The sequence below is a fragment of the Eleutherodactylus coqui genome, chromosome 12 (genome assembly GCF_035609145.1).
Source record: "Eleutherodactylus coqui strain aEleCoq1 chromosome 12, aEleCoq1.hap1, whole genome shotgun sequence".
Classification (NCBI taxonomy): Eukaryota; Metazoa; Chordata; class Amphibia; order Anura; family Eleutherodactylidae; genus Eleutherodactylus; species Eleutherodactylus coqui.
Genome location: NC_089848.1, coordinates 94,183,790 through 94,208,742, shown reverse-complemented (window position 1 = coordinate 94,208,742; position 24,953 = coordinate 94,183,790). Strand labels below are relative to the sequence as shown.

Sequence of the window (24,953 nt, the reverse complement as noted above, 5' to 3'; positions counted from 1 at the left end):
GTTTGTTGGGCCGCCTTTGGCCTCAATGACTGCAGTAACCCTCCTAGGCTGCTTTCCTCCAGATTCCAATAGATGTGTGGAGAGATTTGCCTCCATTCCTCGAGGATAGCTTCGGACAGTGATGCAGGGGATGATGGCCTTCCTGGGCGTACATGGATACGGCATTCTAGCCCATCCCAAAGACGGTCAATGGGATTGAGATCCGGACATTAGGCTGGCCAATGAAGTTTGCAGACCTCCTCAAACCAAGCCTCAACACTGCGTTCTATAGGACATGATGCTCGGTCATGTTACTAGAGACACAGAGCTGTACCAAGGTATTGCCACAGGGTAGGTAAAGCCACATTGTCCAATATGTCTCTTTACCCATTGGTGTTGACGGTGGACTTCATTATAACCAATAGTCCTAGTCCTTCTCAGCAAAAGCACCTCCACACCATAGTAGAACCTAACAATCCTCCAAACCTCACTGTTGGGACGATGCAGTCACATAGAAACCGCTCTCCGGTTTATAATCGCTGTCAAGTACGGCCATCTGATGTTATACTGGGATTCAGCTGTCCACAATTGCTAACACTCATTTACAGTCCAAGAAGGACGCTCCAAGGCCCATCGCAGGCGTCTCTGTGCATTCACTGCTGTGATGTTGGGCTTGTATGAAGCCGCTCGTCCGTGGTACCTCCCGAGTAATTGTTTCATCAGACAAAGTGAGTGATGCCTTCACAGCTTCTACAAGGCTTTGTTGTCCACGTTCCGTCAGTTTACGTGGTCTCCTTGAACGTGGCTATAGATGTTATTCAGAAATGAAAACTATTGCCAATGTGGACTATAGAAGGTCCAAAAGTGCTATAATGTCCCGTACTGATTGCTCAGGTGACATTCCTCCACTATACCCATTGGCAATATGTCAGCTTTACACCTCGTGGCATTCTGATGGATTCCATACTGGGATATACCTGCGCGATACTCTCCTTTATATCTAATGCTCACACATCGGATTTGCATATCCCCTTCGCCTGACAACATAGGATTGGTGGGGGTCCCAATACTCTGAGGGCCACATTGTCAGACTGTGTCGATCCCAATGGCCATAATAAAACTTAAAGGGGCATTCCTATCAGATACATTTGTGGCCTATTGAAAGTATATGCCATGAACATCTGATAGGTGATGATTTCAGTTGCAAGACCCCCACCTGCTGGAAGAATAGGGGTCCCTTTTTACTCCAGTTCGCACTCCACAAAGGAAGAGACCATGCATGCAGCCCTCTCCACTGCAGCTTATGTGAGTTTCTGAAACAGATAAATGCTTCATTGCTCTCATAAACTACAACAAAGAGAGCCAAATACATTGTATTCACAACCACTTCTTCACATCATGCTTTCCCTTTCAGAGTGTGGCAGTGATGGAGTCAGGATACAGCCATTCTATCACCATATGGGGGCAAAATGGCCCAACAGTTCACCATTAGTACTTACCTATCCATACTCCAGTACTACAAAGGTCACCTCTTTTTTCTTCTGACCTGGCAATTATCTAAGGGGGTGTTACAGGGCACACCAGGGTCAGGTTCTGGCACGCAGTCCCCACTTTTAGGACATGTGCACTGTATGTGGGGATCAGTATAGGGCTCAGTAAGGTTATGATAGACGTACTCTATCTTTTATCGATTGTTTAAAGTAGTTATGAGATAAAGGTTAAGTTTTATCTATTTGGAGGGCAATGGTTTCTGCCCTCATGCCATCCCTCGAAGTAGGACGCACAAGGGTGTGCTACTGTTTGGACTTTCACTTTTTTTCTGTCCCCCGATGAACCCTCTGGACAACAATAGAGGGTGAAACTTTCGACTATTTCAGATTTTTTTCTGAACTAATCTGTTTATAAAGATATCTATTCAGGACGTATATATATGAAGGGTGTAATAGAATACATACAGCGGACAGCCATCATTCAGTAGGGCCGCTCTTTACAGGTCAATGTCTCTACTGGTCAGGTAGGGAAATACTAGGGCCCTGGTAGGGACAATAACTTCCGGTCTTACATCCAATGTGAAGTGGTCTCTGGGGTTGCCCGTTTTTTCAGCAAGAAGTGGCTCACAATGAGGAATATATGATATCAGGTTTGAAACCCCTTTTCGACAAGCTGTGAGTATAGCCCATTTGGGATTTGGTGCTGATGATAATGGATATATTCTATTGTGTTATCTGTAGAGTATAGCCCACCTTGGTTTTCTATTGCTTTATTTACCCTGTGCTGTTGTCTGTCTACCTACTATCTTTATTGTCATCGTTGATAAGTTGGGTTTTAATCTAATTAATACCTTGCGTTTTATGGGGGTACATCTAATGCAATGATTGGTTTTTTTGTGACAGTGATTTTCATTGACAGTCCCAGCAGTCATCAAGTTATTCCCTATCCCGTGGAAAGGGGATCATTTTAGATTTTGGTACAACCTCTTTGAAGGGATATTTGGGGCACAGACTAACATTTTGTAATCTAATAAAGATCATCACAATAAGTCATTCTGTAATAGGGTTACTGTAGCGGGTCTAGCTACTGTCTTCATTTTCTATTAATATTACGTGACCCTCCACCCTAATATCATCTGCACTTCCTCTGACATCTTGCGCCTCTATTTCTGCCCCTGGCCATAGCCTCCAACATCCTGTGAGCAGTGCATGATGGGAGGACAGGAGTGGAAGCACTGTTCTGTATTGCTCATGTGCAGTTCAGAGTGCCGGAAGGTCCAGTCTTTTTGGCACTCCGAGTGAGAGGAAGGTTGGTGCTGGTAACTTGCAGGACCTGTAAGCGGTGGGCGGAGCTACAGCTTGGCAAGTAATGCAGGATAGAAGTTGTAGGTATCAGTCTGTTGTGGTGTTTACTGCAGAAGTGATGCATGTAAATACAGCAGCAGATCGGCGGCTGCACGGGATAAAGAAGAGGGTCCAAAGCGGCAGACAAAATGTGCAGTCTGCTGCTACTTAGCCGTACCTCCTAGATTTCAGCATTCTTAGAATTTCCATTGGCCTCCACTGCCGGTCCGATCTACTACCATTAGAGGGGCACTTACAGCAACATTTCCTAGTAAAATGCCAGCTGGGAATACACGCTCTTACCTCATTGCTCTGATGATCGGTAACCGCTTGATGCCTTTGCGGTATTTTAAGCTGCTGCTCTAGTTTCAGGATTTCTTGTTGAAATACATCTCTCTCATGTTCCCGATCGACTGCCTGTTCCTGAAACACAAGGATGAACCCAAAATAAGCAGAATGCAACCTTTAGGTGAACTATATAAATGAAGATGGAGAAGCACAAAGGACAAACCGTGAATGAGCTCTAATTTCATGACTACACAGACTAAGAAGGATGGGATTGGATGATCCCCGAGGTGTTCTTGTTAGGGAGGGTCCTGGATGAGCTATTAATGCACCATAAGGCCCCCCTCACACGGGTGACACGGCATCGCCGTGGGGAAATCACAGTGATATCGCATTGCTGGTCCGCGTGATATCACTGCATCTGCTCGCGGCAATACCGCAATTTTGTAGCGCTACATAATGGCTATGATTGGTTCATAGATTGTTGACTGTGATTGGCTAAGTGTCAGCCAATCAGAGGCAACGCTTCCAGGAGGCAGGGATTTTTCAATCCACAGCCAGAAGAAATGAAGGAGAATAGTGTCGGGGACCCGGGTAGAAGATGTGGCCGGGCTGACAGTTCTTCTAAGGTGATGTATACTGTTTTTTAAAAATTTTTCCTGCAGCTAGGGCTTAGATTAGGGCTTTGACAGTAGGATTTCCTACTGTCAAAGATGCATCGCAACGCACAAAAATCACGTTTGCAATGCAACAGAAAGGAAGGCTCCATAGGAAAACTTGGGCTACAAAACCGCATGAGTCGCATGCTTATCGCGGGACCCGCAAGGTTTTTGTGTGGGGATGTCTCATGCTACAAAACATCGCACGTGTGAAGAAACCCATAGGAAAGCATGGGCTTCACATACATGTGATTTGTAGCACTGTAGCAACGCGACTTTGTCGACTGTGTGAAGGAGGTCTAAAGAAAGGTAGCATTGACATCCAATGCCACCGCTGAGCACCAGACACTTGCTCCTCACATAGCTTTATCAGCCTTGACGGGAGCCTTTTTGTGCCAATGGTTCTCAGACCGTCTGGAAAACCTTATGCAACAGAGAAGACAACCCTAAAGCTCGGTTCACATGAGGCAGAATTACTGCGGAATTTCCTTGCGGACCTTCCACAGCATTCTAAGCCCTGAGCCTAAGCAGCAAAGTAGACAACATTTGCAAAAATCTCATCCACAAGCTGCAGACAGTCCACGCGGAAAACAGAGCAGAATTCAAATCTGCGGCACGTCAATTGTATCACCATTTCCGCTGCAGGCTCTCTCCTCTCTATAGGGAGAGACTCCCGCAGCAGAATACAGGTGGACAAGCTGCTTTAAACCCACGTCGAACAGTGTGGGTTTTGAAGCTGCCTTTCCGCGGCAGAGATCTTGTGGAATTTCCGTGTGGCCCCGCTGCAGACATTCCGTGGGATTTCCATTCCGTGAGAACGTGGCCTTAGTGTCCATGTCCTAATCCTGTCTATGTTCTAGAACGGAAAGCCGCTAAATAAAATCTCCTGCTCTGGTGAGCTTGGCTCGTCCATACATTGCATAGATGCCCATTTATTTGGTTTCCAGCATGAACCCTTAGATTTTCCCTGTAACGGCTGTAGCGCCATTTTTTCTCCACATACAAGCGACAGCCTTTTGCGCAGTTCATGGTAGGAACTGGCATAGATCTTAAAACCCTTCATGTTCCAGGAGGTATATGTATGTCCTGGGTGCACGGGGTTTATATGGAGTGGGAGTAGGAGATGATTCCACTTCATACATGGCCGGTGGTGTAAGCTGTCTGACAGCTGACACCTGGGAGCAATAGCCGATTGTTGCAGTTAACCTTTTTAATGCCTGTCAATTCTGATAGCAGCATATAAATACCTGAATCGGAATTTAGGGGTCCTGAATGGCCCTTCTATGATGAAACCACAAGGTTTCTTTTGGTTGTCATGGCAGCTGGGGGCCTTTTGAAGGTATGCCAGGGCTGCCATGCATTTCTACCCACTAAAGGGCTTGTCTGGTTACCAGGCAACCTGCCTTCAACAAGGCTGCCTGTATTAACCCTTTCCAATCCAATTTGTATGCTGGTTTTCCTAGGGGTCTTACTCTTTTTCTGTCGTTATACAACGGCGCTATATGCTGGCTAAAGCCAGTACTGCATGAGGTAACACGTTGGATAGGCTCCGACAGCAGAGAGGCTGGCAATATACAGTAAGAGAACCCCGATGGACGTCTTCCAACATCAGAGCTGTACAGCCTTAAATCATAATGTCTTCAGACGTCAGACAGTGGATTGGAAAGGGTTAAAATAAAAAAAACTAAGCCGTGCTGACCTCTCCGTTACTGCCAGATCCAGCACTGCAGCGCCCCTCTGATCCTGGTGTTTGTTGTGACAGCTGCTGTCACCAGAAGTCAGGTGACTGAGGCAGCGTCGCCGCTCGTTCTCCTGGCATCGGGCGGTCATATCCTGAGCACTAGGATGCCAGAAGATTGGGAATGTAACGCTGCAGCCTCCGATTTGCTGCAGTGGTCACCTGAGTTTTGGTGGCGGCAGCTATGACAGCAAACACTGGGACCAGAGGGGCGCTGCAGCACTGGATCCCAGTAGTGTCGGAGTGGAAGTATAACTCAGTTTATTATTTTAATAGAGGCAGCCCTATTAAAGGGGAATTGTATGGTAACTGGACAGTCCCCCCTTTAAAACAGGCTTGGTGCCGGTCTTAATAGAATCCCAGCAAAAATATCATATACCATACACTGCAATACTAAGGATTGCGGCCTGTGCATGTGCAGTTCATATGGCCGACTCAATGTTTTGCTATGTAAATGCCCCGGACCGCGATCTCAAGGCACATGTGTGGGAGTTCAATAGCCCTGTGGATGACGTCATTCACATCATGTTGGCAATGACGGGCAGCATTATGGGTCCTGCTGCAGCAGTCAAAATGGTCCGACTTGCCCACCGTACCGCTCGGTCAATTACCGTGCCGTGCGGGAAAAATTTTAAACTCATTTTTACAAGTATGAATGAAATCACAATTTTTAACAAAATATGTGTGAGAATGAGCAATACCTTCATGATGTATAGATGCAGGAGGTTTAGTTGCCCCAGAATGTAGGAGAGGGTTTTAAAAAATCCCCTTTTCCCATATATAAAATGAAAAAAAAAAACTAAACAAAACAGACATATTTGGTATGGCTGCATCTGTAAAGGCCTGATCTATCGGGGTAATGCGTTACCTCACATTATGTACGTTGTCAGAAAAAGCTACACAACCCCAGAACTGCACTTTTGTTGGTCCCCCGTCTCCAAGAAAAAGAATGTAATAAAACACAATCAAAAAGTGTCATCTGTACTCCAAAACGTACCAATAGGAACAACAGAACATCGCGCAAAAAACTATCCCTCACACAGCTATATCGATGGAAAAAAGTTATGGCGTCACAAGGTGGCAGCAGAACAGGTTTTTCCTCAAAAAGATATTTTATTTTTTAAAAATAGAATAGCAAAATACTGTATTTTTGCTCTATAAGACGCACCCACGTTTTTGAGGTGGAAAATAAGAAAAAACTATGAACTCGCCCAGTGACAGTGCAGGGGATGGTACCAGACGACGGAACAGAAGGAGCAGCAGAGGTCTGAAACACCGGAGCTCCGTGACAGCGTCGTTTGTGTACAGCAAGAGTAAGGGAAGGATCCGATTGGTGGAGGCGGGGGAGCAGCAGTTCCTGCCGGCGCTCACCACCAATCAGCAGTACGAGTAAATGATCGCACATTTGTCTGCGCAACCGCAATTTAGTTCACACGATCGCGCCTTAAACTTGCGATCACGCTGGAAACCTTGAATTTCGGTACGTTCCCTGTATAAGACGCACTGACTTTCCCCCCACCACTTTGGGGGTGGGGAGAAAAGTGCGTCTTATGAAGCGAAAAATACGATAACCCCGCCTATAACAAAAAAAAAAAAGAGATAAATTTGGTATCATTGTGATTGTACTGACCTGCAGAATAAAATTACCATGTCAATTTTGCCACAGGTTGTATGACATAAACACCCCTCCCCACCCCCACAAAGATGACGGAATTGCATTTTTTCCTATTTCACTCCGCTTATTAAAAAAGTTTTTCAAATAATTATACAGTACATTAAATAGCACCGCTGAAAAAAACAGCCCAAAGACAGCTATGATGAGAGAAATATAGAAGTTATGATTTTTCTGAAAGTGGGGAGAAGACACCAAAACTGAAAATAAAAATGGCCGTATTAAAGTCTAGTAAATGTCAGGGCTAAATGAAATTTTAGCCTTTAGTTAGAAGAGTTAGGGATGGGCATTCCCTACGCCAACACTACCCCCTGTGCTATATTCTATAGGTAGTTCAAGTAATACACGGATGCAACAGCCAAGCTACGGCTCTTATACTGGATATTATAGTATAAGAACTCCTCTTCCCGATGAGCCCAGCTCTGTTGTCAGAGGAGGCCGGTTGCATCTGTGTTACTAGGAGCTCGGTCTACTTCCCAGAGGGGTCCAAATAACTCGTTTTAGGCCACATCCCTGAAATCCATGATAATGTGGTCTCCAAGATGTTGGTCAGTCAATGGTCTGAACACAATCAGGTAATGAAATAAACACATACATAGATTTCAAGGAGTTCTATATCCTATAGAAGAAACCCAATTGTCCTTCTTTCTCAGGTCTGAAATGTCGGGTAACAAGAAACAGTGAGGTACATTCTACTGTAAGTGGCCATAACACAGACCTTAGCTGTCGTTCCTGTACTTACATCTAAGAAGCGTCGGGTCTTCTCCAGTTGTTTCTCCAGAGAAAGGTTTTTCTGGCGGAGGTCTTCCAGATCGGCGTTCTTCTCTTGCTCCAGGTCCTTGTAGTGGTTGACTTGCTCCTCCAGCTCTACCTCCAGGATCTTCACCTGTTTGTGGAGGTCCCCAGAGTCCTTCTCTGCCTGGCGCTGAACCTCGATCTTCTCCTTCAGCAGTTTCTCAGTCTCTTCCAGCAGTTCTGTTCAGGGAAGTAACATGCAGTCCGTCATTCACTGTCCACAAGTGACCTTCTCCCATCACAAGTGTCTCAACAACCCGTATGTTCATGTGAGGAAAAACATTGGATTGGCTTGAAGTGTTTGAGTGACTAGTAAATGACACCCCGATGCGGCGCACGTGTCCAGTTATATAATAACCAGCGTAGCTAAGAACTGGTTTTAGGTTCATAAAAAAGCAACAAAAATTCTATATAAAGAGGTTTACTCCATGGGAAAAGATATTTGCAGCACTCACAAATATAGACTATAAATGGCAGGAGCGGTATAATTAAACCCGTAAGTAATGCACAATGCAGATGAGCCGGTCATTGTCATGCATTTTATGGCTGGCACAGCCTACTTCCAGCTATTTTGGCTGTGTTAAAACCAGCTATCCCATGACTGCACCCCCTGCTGCCCTTAAATGACCATATCATAAAATATTACTAAAAAAAAAAATTGTATTCAGGAGTGGTTAATTACTTTAATTATGCCCAATAGACTGCGCTCATTAAAGTCATCCTCCGGTTTCGGGACAAAATTCTGTTCCGGGATATTAGGGACAGGGCACATAGGGGTATATTACCTTGCTTTCATCCGTCCAAGGTGGCTGCAGCAATTTTCCAACTACCTAAATGTGCACTACTCTCTGATTGGCCAATGTGGATCACATGAACTGTTCTGGCAAATCAGAGAGCAGGTATAGTGCATTAGTAGTCTAAAATCACCAATGCACTGTGGGGGTTAGGTAGTATGACGATTACATTGAAGATTACAAAAACAGAACCTGGAACTGGAGAATTGAAGGGAAGGCAGAGAAGAACAGCTACAGGCAAAAAAAAACCCTCTTGGGAATTATATCCCGAAATCTGAAGGTCGCTTTAATTCTCCAAAAGGGGATGTCTGAGTTCCTACAAACTAAAGGGGTTTTCTGTGACTTGTTCTAAACGCTGCTAAGGGCAAGGAATGATGTTAAATAGAAAAAGATCTATGACGTCACCAATTATATTGCCCCTCCCCAGTCCAGCGCAGCCACAGCTTTCACTGCTGATTCGGTCCTGAAAGCTCCTGCTGCGGTCATGCTGTTCATCATTCATGGGACCGCTGCAGTCAATCACTGGCCTCGGGGTAATGCACGCATTAAAGGGGTTGTCCCGCGTCGAAACGTTTTTTTGTTTTTTTTCAATAGCCCCCCCGTTCGGCGCGAGACAAACCCGATGCAGGGGTTAAAAAAAAAAAACGGATAGTGCTTACCTGAATCCCCGCGCTCCGGTGACTTCTTACTTACCTTGAGAAGATGGCCGCCGGGATCTTCACCCTCGGTGGACCGCAGGTCTTCTGTGCGGTCCATTGCCGATTCCAGCCTCCTGATTGGCTGGAATCGGCACACGTGACGGGGCGGAGCTACGAGGAGCCGCTCTCCGGCACGAGCGGCCCCATTCAGAAGAAAGAAGACCGGACTGCGCAAGCGCGTCTAATCGGGCGATTAGACGCTGAAAATTAGACGGCACCATGGAGACGAGGACGCTAGCAACGGAACAGGTAAGTGAATAACTTCTGTATGGCTCATAAATAATGCACAATGTACATTACAAAGTGCATTAATATGGCCATACAGAAGTGTATACCCCAACTTTGTTTCGCGGGACAACCCCTTTAACTGCACAAGACCACTAAGGCAAATGATTGGCTGCAACCGTTGGGGAAAGGGGTGGGTGATATAATAGGCGAGATCTGCGTTCTCACATTTTACAAAATTTCCTGTACTTAGAAGGGCTTTCACACTCCCTAAATTTGCTTCACAACTACTCTGCCCTTCCTGGTTGCTGCTGTCCAGGACATGTGACTGCAGCAGCCAATCATTGGCCACAGCAGTGACCTTTTGTAGTCAGTGATTGGGTGCAGAAGTCACATGTCCTGGTTAGCAGCAACCAGGAAGTGCAGAGTAGTTGTGAAGCAATTTTAGAACCCCTTTAAAGAGAACCTGTGGGGACATATTAGTGTTGGACAGCGGGCTGTAATATAGGTTTGTACATCTTTACCATAACATTAAATACAGTTAGTTTAATATGTAACACTTTGGAAGAACACCTTGAAGGTGCTTTTGGACGGAACGATTATCATTCAAAAAAATCATTCGAATGAGCAAAAGTGAATGATGATCATTAGGTCTAATGTGAGCCAACAACCGAACGGCAAACGGTAATTGTTCACTTTTCGTTCATCTTCTGCAGGCATAAAAATCATCACTGGCTCGTTTACTTATCGTTGGTTTAACCCTTTCCAATCCAATTTGAATCCTGGTTTTCCTAGGGGGGCTTACTCTTTTTCTGCTGTTATACAACAGCGCTATATGCTGGCTAAAGCCGGTACTGCATGAGGTGACACGTTGGATAGGCTCTGACAGCAGAGAGGCTGGCAATATACAGTAAGAGAACCCCGACGGACGTCTTCCAACATCGGAGCTGTGCAGCCTTAACCCTTTCCAATCCACTGTCTGACGTCTAAGGACATTCTGATTGAAGGCTGCACAGCTTCCGATGTTGGAAGACGTCCGGCAGGGTATTCTTACTGTATACTACTGGCCGCTCTGTTGTCAGGGGCCTCTCCAGCATGTCACATTACGCAGTACTGGCTCTAGACAGCAGACGGCGCCATTGCAGAAAGAGAAAGCCCCCTAGGAAACCCTGAATCAAAAATTGGACTGCAAAGGGTTAAATCATAATGACGTCAGACAGTGGATTGGAAAGGGTTAAATACCGATCATTCAGTCCCTGTCATTCGTTTAAACACCACTAGGGGCAGCTTACCGCATGCGGTTTTAGCCTTTTGATATGATAGAATATTTGTTACAGAGGTATTTGGTTAGGATATAGCATCAGATTTCCAGAAGTAAAAACATCTGTGACACGTCCGTGACAAAGGGGGATTTAAGAGCTGTAGCGAGGATTTCTCTATTCTTAGGGTGTGATCACATCTGCGTTAGAGGTTACATTAAAAACCTCTATTGCAGATTCTGTCACATTTACGGGAAAAAAAGCGCTATTTTTGGCCAGTAAAATGGACCTTTATTACGGTGAATGGGGTTCATCTTATCACAGATTCAGCACGCTGCCATTTATATTGTTCTACTCCTATGATGGAACTAGCGCAAGTGTGAACACATCCTTACTTGTGCCTCGAACTAACAGTAGTGCCCAATTAGACGTGGCATTAAAATCTGCTATCGTTTTGTCAGGGGCGCTCTACATCTATTTGCACAATTCAGATATAAAAATGTGTACATAATCAGCGTTTCACTATGACAAGGACTCTTCGGATCTCGCCTCGGAGGGCAGAATTTGCCAAAAAGCAAATAAAATCTTTTAGAAATGATAGTGCTCAATAAATAAAAAAAAAAGTTTGTTGAGGGCTTTGCTTTCTTCAAAAAGAAAGAAAGACATTTTTTTTCAAAAACTGCAGAAGGTACACATAGCCTAAAAGGAAGTTTTAGGTTTCTTTTTTTTTTTTTTTCTCCATCCTATTTTCAGAACAGTTTATTAACCCTTTCCAATCCAATTTGTATCCTGTTTTTTTTCTAGGGGGGCTTACTCTTTTTCTGCCATTATAAAACAGCGCTCTCTGCTGGCTAAAGCCAGTACTGCATGAGGTGACACGTTGGATAGGCTCCGACAGCACAGAGGCTGCCAATATACAGTAAGAGAACCCCCGATGGACGTCCTCTAACATCGGAGCTGTACAGCCTTAAATCATAATGTCTTCAGAGGTCGGACAGTGGATTGGAAAGGGTTAATATTACCTTTTTGTTTTGTCCTTTGTATCTTTCTGTAAGCTTCTGCTTGGCCCTTGTTGCTTTGAACCTTTTTAAACCGGTAGTGGTGGTTAACCCTTTGATTGCTAGAAAGGACTACGGGTGTGTATATGCAGGTCCCTTGGGAACCTCCAGGGGTGGTGACGGCGAGTATTCTGGGGTGTATGGACTGTGTTGTGCTCGATCTGCAAACTGAGTGGAAGGTGAACACAAGATTGAGTGAGTGGGATAGATCCGCCCCTCACGGTGGCACCCAGGTCACGTGTTGGTAGAGTGCGTATGTGACAGTAAGAAAATTAACGGGGGCTATCGTGCATCTACACAGGTAATGGATACAAATGATCTACGGAAAAAACAAACGTGAATCAAAAATATTTGTAAATGCCACAAAGATTGCCATTTTTTTTTTTTTATTTACTTTTGTACTTTTTATTTTGTTTTACTAAATAATCTTAAAAATCCAATGTTTTTCCCCCAGCATGATGAAAGCCAGGACGTGCGGGTCCGGTGCACCGGGTGCAGTTAGGCATACAGTATATATCAATACTTCGCAAGTTTTGGAGTTTGAAACAAACTGCAAACTTTCACCAGGTGCCGTTACAAGGGAAAGAGAAACCGTCACAAAGGTGATTAATGTGAAACAGGCGAATGAAAAGAAAATCAAAACGCAATTTTCTTAAAATCGCTGTTTCCAGCGACCCCTGCCTATTACCATCATCTTACGGGACATGGAAGCTTTACAGTGATCATCTGTGATCCAAAGCCATAGTGATACAATGAGCAGATCGAATCGCATCTGAAGGTTTGAGAGGTGAAAGAATTTCAAATCATGTGATAAAGGAGGGAAAGTCACCGGGTCGGTGTGATTGGTTGATGGATAAGATGATGGTTATTAATTAGGAGAGATGCGTGTTAATGAGAGGTAAGAGTTTAACCCCTTGCTAGCAAAAGGGGTCTTGGAACACCACAGGAGGAGTGGTTAGGCACAGGAGCGGTTACATTGTAGCAGCGGCAAGCGAGAATTGGTTAGTGCAAGGTACCAAGGAGCCTGAAAAGCCATAGAATTAAGTCATTCCCAAATCGTAGCCATTAAACACCCGATTTAAGGTTGGCCATGCGGGGGGAGGTACAAACACACCTTCTTTGGGAGCTGCAACGACTGCAGCTTCTACTAAGCCTGGGAGAATAGAGAACAAAACAAACGCAGTGTAATTCACATGCCGTATACAGTTCTTCTGCAGTGTGTCAATACTGGAAAGAAGAGAGAGAGAGCAGCACAGGGAAGAATGGCGGGTGAATAGTAACAGGAATAATGGGGTGCAAATATTAAATGTGAATGCTATGTCATACAGGTCCAAATAAACCAACTGCTAGCAGATGATGTCATCATGACATCGGGGAAACGGATCTAATACGGTGATGTCTGTAACCCTTGCTTTAACAGGATCTGTCACATTAAGGGGCTTACCTGATGAGAAACGTGAGTAACAGGGCTCTAAACGCATTTCACATGTTCTACTCCAAAAACGTATATTTTTGGAGTAGAACATGTAAAAAAAAAGTTTATTAAAATAAAAATTCAGAACACATGGAAAAGAGGAAAGACTGAGGCTTCAAACTACATGGTTGGCTCTCCTGACAGGTCTTTGTTAAATACTTGAATTTCCCATGAAATAACTGTCCTGGGGTATCTTTTCTTAAAGCTCTACATTGAGCTGTTCCCCTGTTATTCCTCCTGGGAAAGAATAAATTGACACATACATATATACACACACATACATACACATACAGGAGTAATAAGAGAGGAACGACACAATGCAGAACTCTATGGCCATATTCAGATGAGAAGATGGTTTTTTTTGGTCACCAAAAAAACTAACTGGCCATTTTTTTTCATTTGCATTTGGTCTTCTTCACTTCAAAAAATCATAATTTTTTTTTTATTCTTCCTTCAACACAGCCATCTTAAGATTTGGGTTTTTTGTGTGGCACAAGTTGTATTTTCCAATAGGATTTAATGTATTGAAAAACTTTACACCTTTTTTTTTTTTTTTTTTTTTAAATTGGGTGAAATGGAAAAAAAAATGCATCTTTTGGGGGAAGAAGAGTATCTTGTGTTTATGGCATACAAATGCAATGTTCGCTTTATTCTACGGGGCAGCACAATTATGGCGATACCAAATTTATATATTGTTGTATTCATTTTATAAAAATCGCTTTTTATAAGAAAGGAAAAAAAATGCTTTGTGTTGGCATCTTCTGACCACCATAACTTTTTTGCTGGGGTTACATGAGAGCTTGTTTTTTTTTGACAGAATGACCTGCAGTTTCTATTTACATCATTTTGGGGTAAATGTGACTTTTTGATCACTTTTTAATTCAAAAACGTTTTCTTAGGGCTTATTCAGATGGGCGTATATCAGGGCGCTGCTAGTGTACTGAGCTCCCGCCCCCTCTGTAATGGCAGTAGACAACAAATTAGAAAAAAAACCCGTGCTCCAGTAATCGGATAGGTGAAATGAGAAGGAACTTAAGCATGATAAAGGCTGATGTTTCAGCCGAAACGCGTTGTACCCTGTGAATAAAGAACCTTCATAACGTCATAACGTGGACAAGACTTATTTCTACGAGCTGACCTGGATTTTCAGGGGTGTCATTTGCACTGACACCCCTGCTAAGTAAGTTCCTTCTGCCTTCTCATTTCACCTATCCGATTACTGGAGCACGGGTTTTTTTTTTCTAATTTGTGGTCTACTGCCTTTGCTGCCTCTGGTATACATTCTACCTCGAGTCACCCTGCGATGCTCTCCCCCACTGGGATGTCATTATGACCAGCGATCAGGATCCCTTGATGACACCATAGCTCCGACCGTGGATATTATTGCCTTCCAGGATCATTAGACGCACCGTGACCTTACACAGGGTCCAGTACGTCTGGGGTGAGTCCAATTGGATTTCCCTTTCCTCCTCTTTCTACTTCTCTTCACCCTGCCATTTTCTGCACCTCACATTGGAGCGCTAATCTCATTCTTCTACTTGCCCCCTCTGTAATGGGAGGGGCCGGGATGGGGCAGAACTTAGCTCAGTGCATGAGCTCCCGTCCCCTCCCCTTGCAGAGAGGGACAGCGTATATCGGCAGGGCGTGAAAACCCGACCGATATACGCCCAGCTTAATAAGCCTTTAGTGATAGGGTAACCAAAAAAAACCCTAGAATTCTAGCTTTGTGTATTTTTTTTTCTGACAGCATTCACCAAGTAGGATTAAAAAAAAAAAAGTACATCATTTTAAAGGATCAGACCTTTATGGATGTGGTGACTTTATTTCACTTATTTTTTTTTTTTTAGTCCAGATAGGGAACTTGAACTAGCAATCGTTTAATTGCTTATACATTGTATTTCTGCAGACAGGTATTCTTTTAAGCTGTGCCACAAGCACGGCCTAATGGGCCTTCACAAGGCTCGGGGCTGCCATAACACCCAAATGGCACCCCGAGATATTACAGCAGGGTGGTCGTCCAGGAGACAGAGGGAGCACCTCTCCCTTTGTCAGGATATTTAAATCCTGCTGTCAGAATTGACAGAGGCATTGAAAGGGTTAAAAGTGGTGTTTAAGGTTCTCAACCGTTGTGGGCAGCTGTAGTCTGTCAAAGTATGGAGTTGGGTGGGTTTTTCAGGCTACTTCCATACAAATCACAAGCACCAAGTGATTAATCTGTTTCTACGTGTATGCACTGAAGTTTTTTTTTTTTAACTTCCATGTCTTATTAGTTTTTTCTTACACGAGGAAAAAAGGAAGGAGGCCCAATTTTTTTTTCTAGCGGCACTTGGCAATGATCCCATGTGCCCTTTGTTGCTTTCTAAGCAACCGCTAACTTGAATGGGTAACGGTCATCCAAGAAATCGTACCAGAACGAGCCATAAGATTTTTTTTCCTTTTTTCCATTTTTTTTTTTTTACTTGGACCATGAATTAATGTAAACTCATAATAAAAAGAAGAGCTGTTAGCATCGCCCTACTGCCTGTAATGGGTCCATGTGCTGCCTGTGTGTAGTCCGCTGCACACATGGACAGCACACGGGCGAGAACATTATGCCAGTGTGAATAAGCCCAAAGTAATGAAGCTATAAAATACTTATTTTTACGAGGAACGAATGAATTCCTAGAACAGACATGTCAGGAGAGCCGCCGATCCACTTAAAAGGGACTTTTATTAAGACTATACAAATTGTTGCTTGAGTAGCACTTTCTTTATAGGGCCTCCTATAGAAGCGATAGGACAATAGCGACCGGAAACATTGGCGTAATTGCTGAAGACTGCGTGTTACACCAGAACGGCAGCCTATGTGGGCAGGAAGCTGCAGGCATCTCAGGTTCTTCTCAATCACTTGTAGTATTTTCTGACTTTTCCCCATTGTAAAGGAAAGTGATTCTGTTCATGTCATTTCGGGGACATATTCTGAAATGTGTCTCCAAAGGTGGAGTTAAAAGTTACATAAACCAACAAGTGTGATTACAGGGGAAAAAGTTAAAGGATTTACACAAAATTAGAAGTACATGTTTCTTTTTCTAAACCGGGTCAAATCTGTTCACAGGTCATCTGTCATTGCGCATCAACTCCACTAGAGTAAATAGAGCTGAGGTGCAATACCACACACAACCTGCGGACAGGGGTGGCACATACTTTTTTTTTTTTTTTTTTTTAAAGCAGCCATGTTTTCTAATTCTAGACAACCCAGTTAAACTAGACTCCAGAAATAGAAATATTCACAAAAAGTCAACTCATCAACTGATGACCATGAGTTCCTGGACTTGATGGATGGGGCACACCACGGGATTAGCATTCTAGTCTAATGAGCAGTCTTGTATAATTAACATATTAGTCTGGCTGATTAGCATACTAACTACGGATTCTGCGGTAAATCTCTTAAATAGCAATTATGGGCCAAATATAAAAACGTTTGTCTCTCTGGTGATTAACTTTTAGGGTAATGACCTAGAATGGTACTTCATATATCTGAGCTGGTGGACTGCGGAACCAAGAACACAAATGACAACATGCAATTACTATTAAATCCCATACAATACATGGTAAAAGACGAAGAAGGAATGAAGATGTACAATGTAGTAACAGTGTCAGGCTATTCTCACCCTGAATGTCTGCACTGGATCATAGTGTGAATTAAGGAGAACCTGTTATTATGGGTTGTCCCATCTCGGCCATTTAGGACATTTCCACAGGCTACACCATGAATGTCTGATAGAGGAGAGTCCCATCTCTGGACTACACCGGCTACCAGGGGAATTGTGGTGGCCACATATAGTCGGAGAATCAGCAGAGAGGTGCTACTCATGAGCGCAGCTCTGAGTTCACAGAGGTTCTGGAAAAAACTGAAGTCCTTTTACGGATTTCCTGCTACTTGAGCCTTTGTGTCCAGGAGCTGCATGTCAGGGATCCTGAGATAACACTGAAGGGCCCGACATTTCAGTACTGCTCACAAGACTCTTGTACATAACCATTCAGACTGAACAATACAACTACACCAGCAAGGAGCTAAGGAGGAAGTTGGCCACCTGAACTAGAGGCAATGTCCGCACCACATCGTTCTATCTATTAAGATACACTCAATCAAAAACAGTCCCAACCCCTAGAAGGAGTTGTCGAAATCAAACTAAAACGTTCTCTGTGTGATTATACAGATACCTTGAAGAGAGGCTCTAGTACCCTGTGGGTCACCTCTAGCTTGGATACAAGATGTGATAATGGCGGACATGGAGGCTCTAGTGCCCTGTTGTACCACCTGTAGCTTGGATACAAGATGTGATAAGGGCGGGCATGGAGGCTCTAGTACCCTGTGGGTCACCTCTAGCTTGGATACAAGATGTGATAATGGCGGACATGGAGGCTCTAGTACCCTGTGGGTCACCTCTAGCTTGGATACAAGATGTGATAATGGCAGACATGGAGGCTCTAGTACCCTGTTGGGTCGCCTCTAGCTTGGATACAAGATGTGATAGGGGCAGGCATGGAGGCTCTAGTACCCTGTGGGTCACCTCTAGCTTGGATACAAGATGTGATAATGGCGGGCATGGAGGCTCTAGTACCCTGTGGGTCACCTCTAGCTTGGATACAAGATGTGATAATCGCGGACATGGAGGCTCTAGTACCCTGTTGGGTCGCCTCTAGCTTGGATACAAAATGTGATACGGGCAGGCATGGAGGCTCTAGTGCCCTGTTGTACCACCTGTAGCTTGGATACAAGATGTGATAAGGGCGGGCATAGAGGCGCTAGTGCCCTGTTGTATCGCCTCTATCTTGGATACAAGATGTGATACGGGTGGGCATGGATGCTCTAGTACCCCTGTTGGGTCGCCTCCAGCTTGGATACAAGATGTGATAAGGGCGGGCATGGAGGTTCTAGTACCCTGTTGTACCGCCTCTAGCTTAGATACAAGATGTGATATGGGTGGGCATGGAGGTTCTAGTATCCTGTTGTACCACCTCTAGCTTGGACACAAGATGTGATACGGGTGGGCATGGAGGCTCTAGCACCCTGTTGGGTCGCCTCTAGCTTGGATACAAGATGTGATACAAGTCGCCATGGAGGCATACAGGTTCCGTATGATATCCTGTTGCATATCGGTCCACACTGGCTGAAAATCTCTAGATCGTGCAAACTCGCAGACTGTTGAAGTTGGCGCCCCAGATGGTCCCATACATGTTCTATAGGCAATAAATCTGGCGATCAGGCAGCCACGGTAGTGTGACAATGTTGTGGGGAGGCAGGCAGTACTGATGTGATCACCCCTAGGTCTCCAGACAAGAACACGGCCGATGTCAGTGCCCAAACTAAACCTGGATTCGTTGCTGAAGTTAACCCGGTTCCTCCTAGAGTCAAGTTTCGTCGTTCACAACATCACAGCAAACTGAGGAGACTGGGTGTCAATGGGCACCATGAGACCAAACATCCTTCAGCCAAACACCTGGAAATGGTTCACATAAACCCATGGGCCTGTAACGATGGTGCCACTTGTCTCTGGATGGCGGACAACGAAACAGTTAAAGCTGCTGGTGCTTGTCGGGTGATCAGATCATCCTCTCTACTGTTGGTCTGTTGAGGGCGTCCTCAGCCCAGTCGCCTTGTGTGCCCTCACACATCTACTGGTCCCAACACCTCATAAGTCTGGTCAGAACGGCCCAGGTAGCGGTCAATTTGACAATTCGACCATCCAGCTTCCAATAATGCGCCCCTTCTCAAACTCTGTTACCCAGCGAAAACTCTTTGATTACGTTTTAGAGGCATCTAGTGATCAAAAAGCTCTACACAAGCGGAAGAAGAGGTGAATACACACAAGGAGCCTCCGAGAGCCTTTTATAGGCCAAGGGTGGAACTATTTTTAGGACTTTCAGGGCTAATCACGCTACAACTCTAATCATTTATGACAACTCCTTCTAGGGACGGGTCTTTTTCTATTATATAATATACACACACACTGAATAGCCACTTTATTGAAGATCCACATCTACTAGTGTGCTGGACATCCTGTGACCTTCAGAGTCACAGCAATTTTTTCTGGTACTCATCCACAGGTATCAAGAACCCAGGTGTGCCAAGAAATCCTCAGCATTCCCCACACAATATAAGGGCCCTTTTACAGCTTTTCCACAGAGTGGAACAGGTTGCCACGGGAGGTGGTGAGTTCTCCTTCGATGGATTACTCGAACGAGTAGTGCCTTAGCAGACTATCCTCCTGCTCGTCTGTAAAGATTCGGATGCCGGTGCGGGTGACAAGTGAGTTGCGGCGGTGAGCAGGGGGAAGCGGGGGGGAGAGATCTCCCCTCCGTTCCTCCCCGCTCCCCGGATCTTTAGAGACGAGCGGGAGGATACTCGGCTAAGGCACTACTCGCTCGAGTAGTTAGCCTTAGCGAGTATACTCGCTCATCTCTGTTCCAGACATCCTCCTCTGACTCCTTTCGTAGACAAGTTGCTAGGTGCAGTTAATCTTCAGTCACACCATTCTCGGTCTATAGTCTCCATACCGCTGAACAAGAAAACCCCACAAGGTTGGCAGTGAAATCCTGGCCCGGAGTGTCCAGCGCTAATGACCAGGCCTTGTTGGCAGTCGCTCAGATCGATGGATTTGTCTACTGCAGTGTCGATTTACACTGAAACTGATGCACAGAAAACTTGTCACGTGATTTTATGTTGCATACCTCGGTCGCGGATCTTATTTTATACAGGGAAGCTCGATTCGTGAAAGGGACTGTGTCTCCAATAAAGTGACCATTCGGTGCGTATACACATTTATCCTTGTACGGATGTAGATTTAAAAGGGATGTCCAAACTGGCCTATACTCACCCTTATAATGTGCCTGGCATTCTGGACCCTGATGACTCTCAGACCAGCGATTAGCTACGGTGGTCACATGGCATGTAATCAAACTACCTGGATACAAACAGACCAGACTGCTGGGCACAATAATAGGGTGCGAATTAGTCAGTTTCTTATTTTAAAGCACTCCATGCTTTTAAGATATTTTTTTTCCACTGGACAAGTCCTTTAAAATAGAACGTTGCGATTGCCTGCAATCGCCACTAGGGGGAGCTTCCTGCACAATGCTATACACTGACCTCAGTAAGGACTACACATCATGTCTCAATGCAGCTAGAAAAAATGTGCCATGATCCGCTGCGCCGCTGACTATACGAGGTTAAATAACTTTTTGGAGCAATTATCTTGTTACAGGGAAGAGCGGATCATTATGTAAGAGCGCTCTGTTATGGGGATGCAGCTGCAATGTGTAATAATGTGATAGCAGACACGTATAATTACAGATACAATAAAAGTTTATGACCGGAATACGTACGTCTTTCAGCTGGCGCTGCATCGGCTTTCAGGGCAAGTCTCTGGCGGGACAGCAGCTCCTTCTCCTCTTCTATCTGCTGCCTCTCCTGCTCCAGCTCCTGCAACCTGTTACCTGTACTTTGTAGCTCCTGTTCGAGATGCCGGATGAGTTCATTCTTTTCCTGCATTTGCTTTTCAAGAAAGACTCTTTCGTCTGTGTACCCATCGAGGAGGCCTGGAAAGAGCAACGGGGAACGCGACGATTAGAAGGCATCCGAAACAAAATATCAAGAAATTCCATAGAGTAAACGAATGAGAAATAACAATAATGCATCAAAAATAATAGGATCCCATCAAGTAAACTCAATGCACACACGACAGCTGCTACTAACAAGAAGCCGCTACTGCAGGGACCCAGTAGTACATGGACAGCGATCAATTTAGATAACTAGATGTAATACTACAATTGCCCAGTAGAGGGCGCTGCAGGGAAAAAATATTGTTGGTTGCATCTCTGCCTGATAAAATCAGCTATTTGCTGCAGGTATCAGGAGCTACATCCGTGGCAATCTGATGAGACAACCTCTTTGATATTGATCCGTTATGGCGGCTGAAATAATAAAACGGAGCGTTTCACCGATTCATCAGATGGCAATGCATTATGGATCCTCAGCTAAGGCCGGTTTCAAATCAGCGTTGGAACTTCCGGCTGGAGATTCAGTTGCAGATCTCAAAATACCGGAAGAAAAAGCGGTTTATCTTCCGTTAAAAAACTGGGCAGTTGGGCGGAAAACGGACAAACCCCACTATAATCAATGGGGTCCATCCGGCGCTGTTCGGTTCTCTCCAGAGACAGAAGTTCCCTGAACAGAGCAGGAATGTGAACACCAAGCGCACATGTGGAACCACCCTTAGTTACAGCCTGGATTATACTACAGAGCTGAAAACATAATTCTGCACGTTGTAATTAGAGACCGTCAACAAGCTTTCTGACAGCCACACCCCTAATAGCGCAGTTAAGCAATTATAGTATAAGGGGCAGTTAGTTTTTTACTACTTCAGATTACGGTACGGTTCCTGGAGTACAGACTACATTTCTCAGAATCCAAAACGCCCTGAGACAGGAAGGAATGCTGGGAGATTCCAGCTCTGATGCCTGCAGAATTATGCACGCAGCTCTGGAGCATAATACAGTGTATTTGTACAAGATCGGTGTTACGGTAAACAATAACTTAACTCCCTGTTGTCGTCCGCCGAACATTTATGGAGCTGCTGCTATGAAGTTAGTGCCAAGCTCTGTAATTGTATGGCATGGCGATGGTGCTGTGCCCGCAACATCTGTAGTGATTGTCTGCTATGTATTATCAATAGTAACTGTGGCAGCCCTACGGTGTAATCGTGGGGCATCGATGGGTTTCTGTGGCCGGGGGATTCCCTTTCCCTGCTCCCTGAACGGAGAAGAAAAGTGGAATCCCCAACGCAGATGTGAAGGCACCCAAAGAAATGTAAAAAAATGCTTACAGATATAAAAACACACAAAAAAGCACTTTTCTCCTTACAGGATTCATTATGACAAACAAAATCTAGAAAAATAAAAAGCACACGGAAGGACAGAAGGGGCAAAGTTAGAAGTACTAGAAAATAGAGATGAGCGATTATACTCAGTAAAGGCAATTGCTCGAGCGAGCATTGCCTTTAGCGAGTACCTGCCCGCTCGAGATGAAACGTTCGGGTGTCGGCAGCGGGCAGGGAGCTGCGGGGGAGAGCGGAGCGGAACAGAGGGGAGATCTCTCTCTCCCTCTCCCCCCCCCCCCCCCCGCTCCCTTCTGCTGACAGCCGCCACTCACCGCTCCCCCGCGCCGGCACCCGAACATTTCATCTCGAGCGGGCAGGTACTCGATAAAGGCAATGCTCGCTCCAGCAATTGCCTTTACCGAGTATACTCGCTCATCTCTACTAGAAAACGAACGCATTATTCATCTCATATGGTGAACGGTTTAAAACATTCAAATGCCCCATTTATCTCATATTGGCATCTCATGAAGACTACAGCTTGACCTGCAAAAAATAAACCCGCACACCGTTCTGCGGACATAAAAATAAAAAATGGAACATGAAGATGAAGAGCAAAAGTTGGGCAGAGCTTCTGTGTGACGAGAACCGGGCGGGGGGCATGAAAGAATAGTATAAGAAAGGTTACTGCCATCCTAGGGACACCGCTAAGCCCAAACAGGGGCTATAAAAGTGCCAAGCACATGCAGTACAGGGGTGATTAAAAAAAAAAATCTTTATTTATATAGCGCCAACATATTCCGCAGCGCTTACAATACAGGGGAAATAACACAAGACAGCGGTTACATGAAGTAATCAATTGATGGAAACAGCTTACGTACTACATATAATGGGGTGATACAGAAGGTAAAGGGCTGGAGATGTGCACTGTATGGCGAGGTGGAGAGTGAGGGGGTGATATACACATAGACAATGGCCGTATAGTGGCTGAATCAGTATGACTGCAGGTTCCGGTTGATTACGGCTAGCAGGGATTGCAGTCAGTAGGTCAGGGAGCATGTTATCAGACAGAGTACAGAGGGGTTTGGTTTAGGGGATATGGTATGCCTCCCTGAAGAGGTGCGTTTTTAGAGCACGCCTGAAGCTTAGGGTGTCAGTGATTGCCTGGATAGCTTTTGGTAGCGCGTTCCAGGGGACAGGTGCTGCTCTGGAGAAGTCTTGGAGGCGGGAATAAGAGGTTCGAATTAAAGGGGCACTCAGTCTGATTTCGTTAGCAGAGCGGAGGGCGCGGGCAGGGTGGTCAATTGAGATGTAGGGTGGTGCGGCATTGTAGAGGGCTTTGTGGATAAGGGTGGTGAGTTTAAGTGAAATCTGTATTTAACGGGCAGCCAGTGCAGTGACTGGCACAGGGCAGAGGCGTCCGAGTAGCGGCTGGACAGGAAGATGAGCCTGACTGCCGCATTCAGAATGGATTGGAGAGGGTAGAGTCTGGTGCAGGGGAGGCCGATCAGCAACGAGTTGCAATAATTGAGCCGTGAGTGGATGAGGGCGACAATAAGCGTTTTTAGTGTGTCCATGGTGAGAAAAGGGCAGATTCTTGCGATGTTCTTGAGGTGCAGCTGACATGTTCGGGCCAGAGATTGGATGTAGGGGGTAAAGGAGAGATTGGCGTCGAATATAACTCCAAGACAGCGGGCATGCTGGGAGTTATGGTGCCACACACTGAGGTGGAGATGTCAGGATGAAGTCGGTTAGTAGAGGGCCGAAACAGGAGGTCAGTTTTTGAGCGGTTCAGTTTTAGGTAGAAAGAGGACATGGCGTTAGAGACAGCAGACAGACAGTCAGTGGCATTTTGGAGGAATGCTGCTGAGATGTCACGGGAAGACGTGTATAACTGGGTGTCATCAGCATAGAGATGGTACTGAAACCAAATCTCCTGATGGTCTGTCTAATAGAGGCTGTGTAGATGGAGAAGAGGAGGGGGCCGAGGACCGAGCCCTGGGGACCCCAACAGCAAGGAGAAGAGGAGGGGAGGTAGAGCCAGCAAAGCAGACACTGAAGGAGCAGTTGGATAGGTAGGGGGGAGAACTAGGAGAGAGCAGAGTCCTTTAGTCAAGTGGAGTAAAGCATACTGAGGAGGAGTTTGTGTTCAACAGTGTCAAATCCTGCAAAGCGGTCGAGGAGGATCAGGACGGAGTAGTCCCCCATCGATTTGGCCATCAGGAGATTGTTTGACACTTTGGTCAGGGCAGTTTCTGTCAAGTATAGGGGCGGAAGACGGACAGTAGGGGGTCAAAGAGAGAGTTTTCTAAAAGATAGCTGAGAGATAAGGCAGGAGTAAACCAGGCATTCTAGTAGTTTGGAGATGAAGGGGTAGGTTGGAGATGGGTCGGTAGTTGGCAGCATCGGTCGCGATAAGAGTCTGTTTCTTTAGAAGTGGGGATATGATAGCGTGTTTGAATGAGGAGGGGAAGATGTCAGAGGTCAGGGAAAGATTGAATATATAGAGGTAAGGTGGGAGATGACCACCGGGGAGAGGGACCAAAGGAGGTGTGAGGGAAGAGGGTCACTAGTGCAGGTGGTGGGGCGAGCAGAGAAAAGCAATCTGGAGACTTCTTCCTCTGT

At 45.3% G+C, this 24,953-nt stretch overlaps 1 protein-coding gene across 5 annotated transcripts in view; it reads right to left on the bottom strand.

Moving 5' to 3' along the window:
* The window catches only part of AKAP9 (A-kinase anchoring protein 9), a 232,763-nt gene that overhangs the window by 35,442 nt on the left and 172,368 nt on the right, over positions 1 to 24,953 (bottom strand). For 4 of the 5 annotated variants that reach the window (XM_066585285.1, XM_066585286.1, XM_066585288.1 and 1 more), the window contains 4 exons: positions 20,839 to 21,051; positions 13,111 to 13,149; positions 7,910 to 8,142; positions 3,117 to 3,236 (listed from right to left, as the gene is read on the bottom strand). In XM_066585285.1, coding sequence (XP_066441382.1) covers positions 3,117 to 3,236; positions 7,910 to 8,142; positions 13,111 to 13,149; positions 20,839 to 21,051 — 605 coding nt within the window. The remainder of the gene's footprint in view (positions 1 to 3,116; positions 3,237 to 7,909; positions 8,143 to 13,110; positions 13,150 to 20,838; positions 21,052 to 24,953) is intronic. The other variant, XM_066585287.1, reaches the window with a different exon arrangement.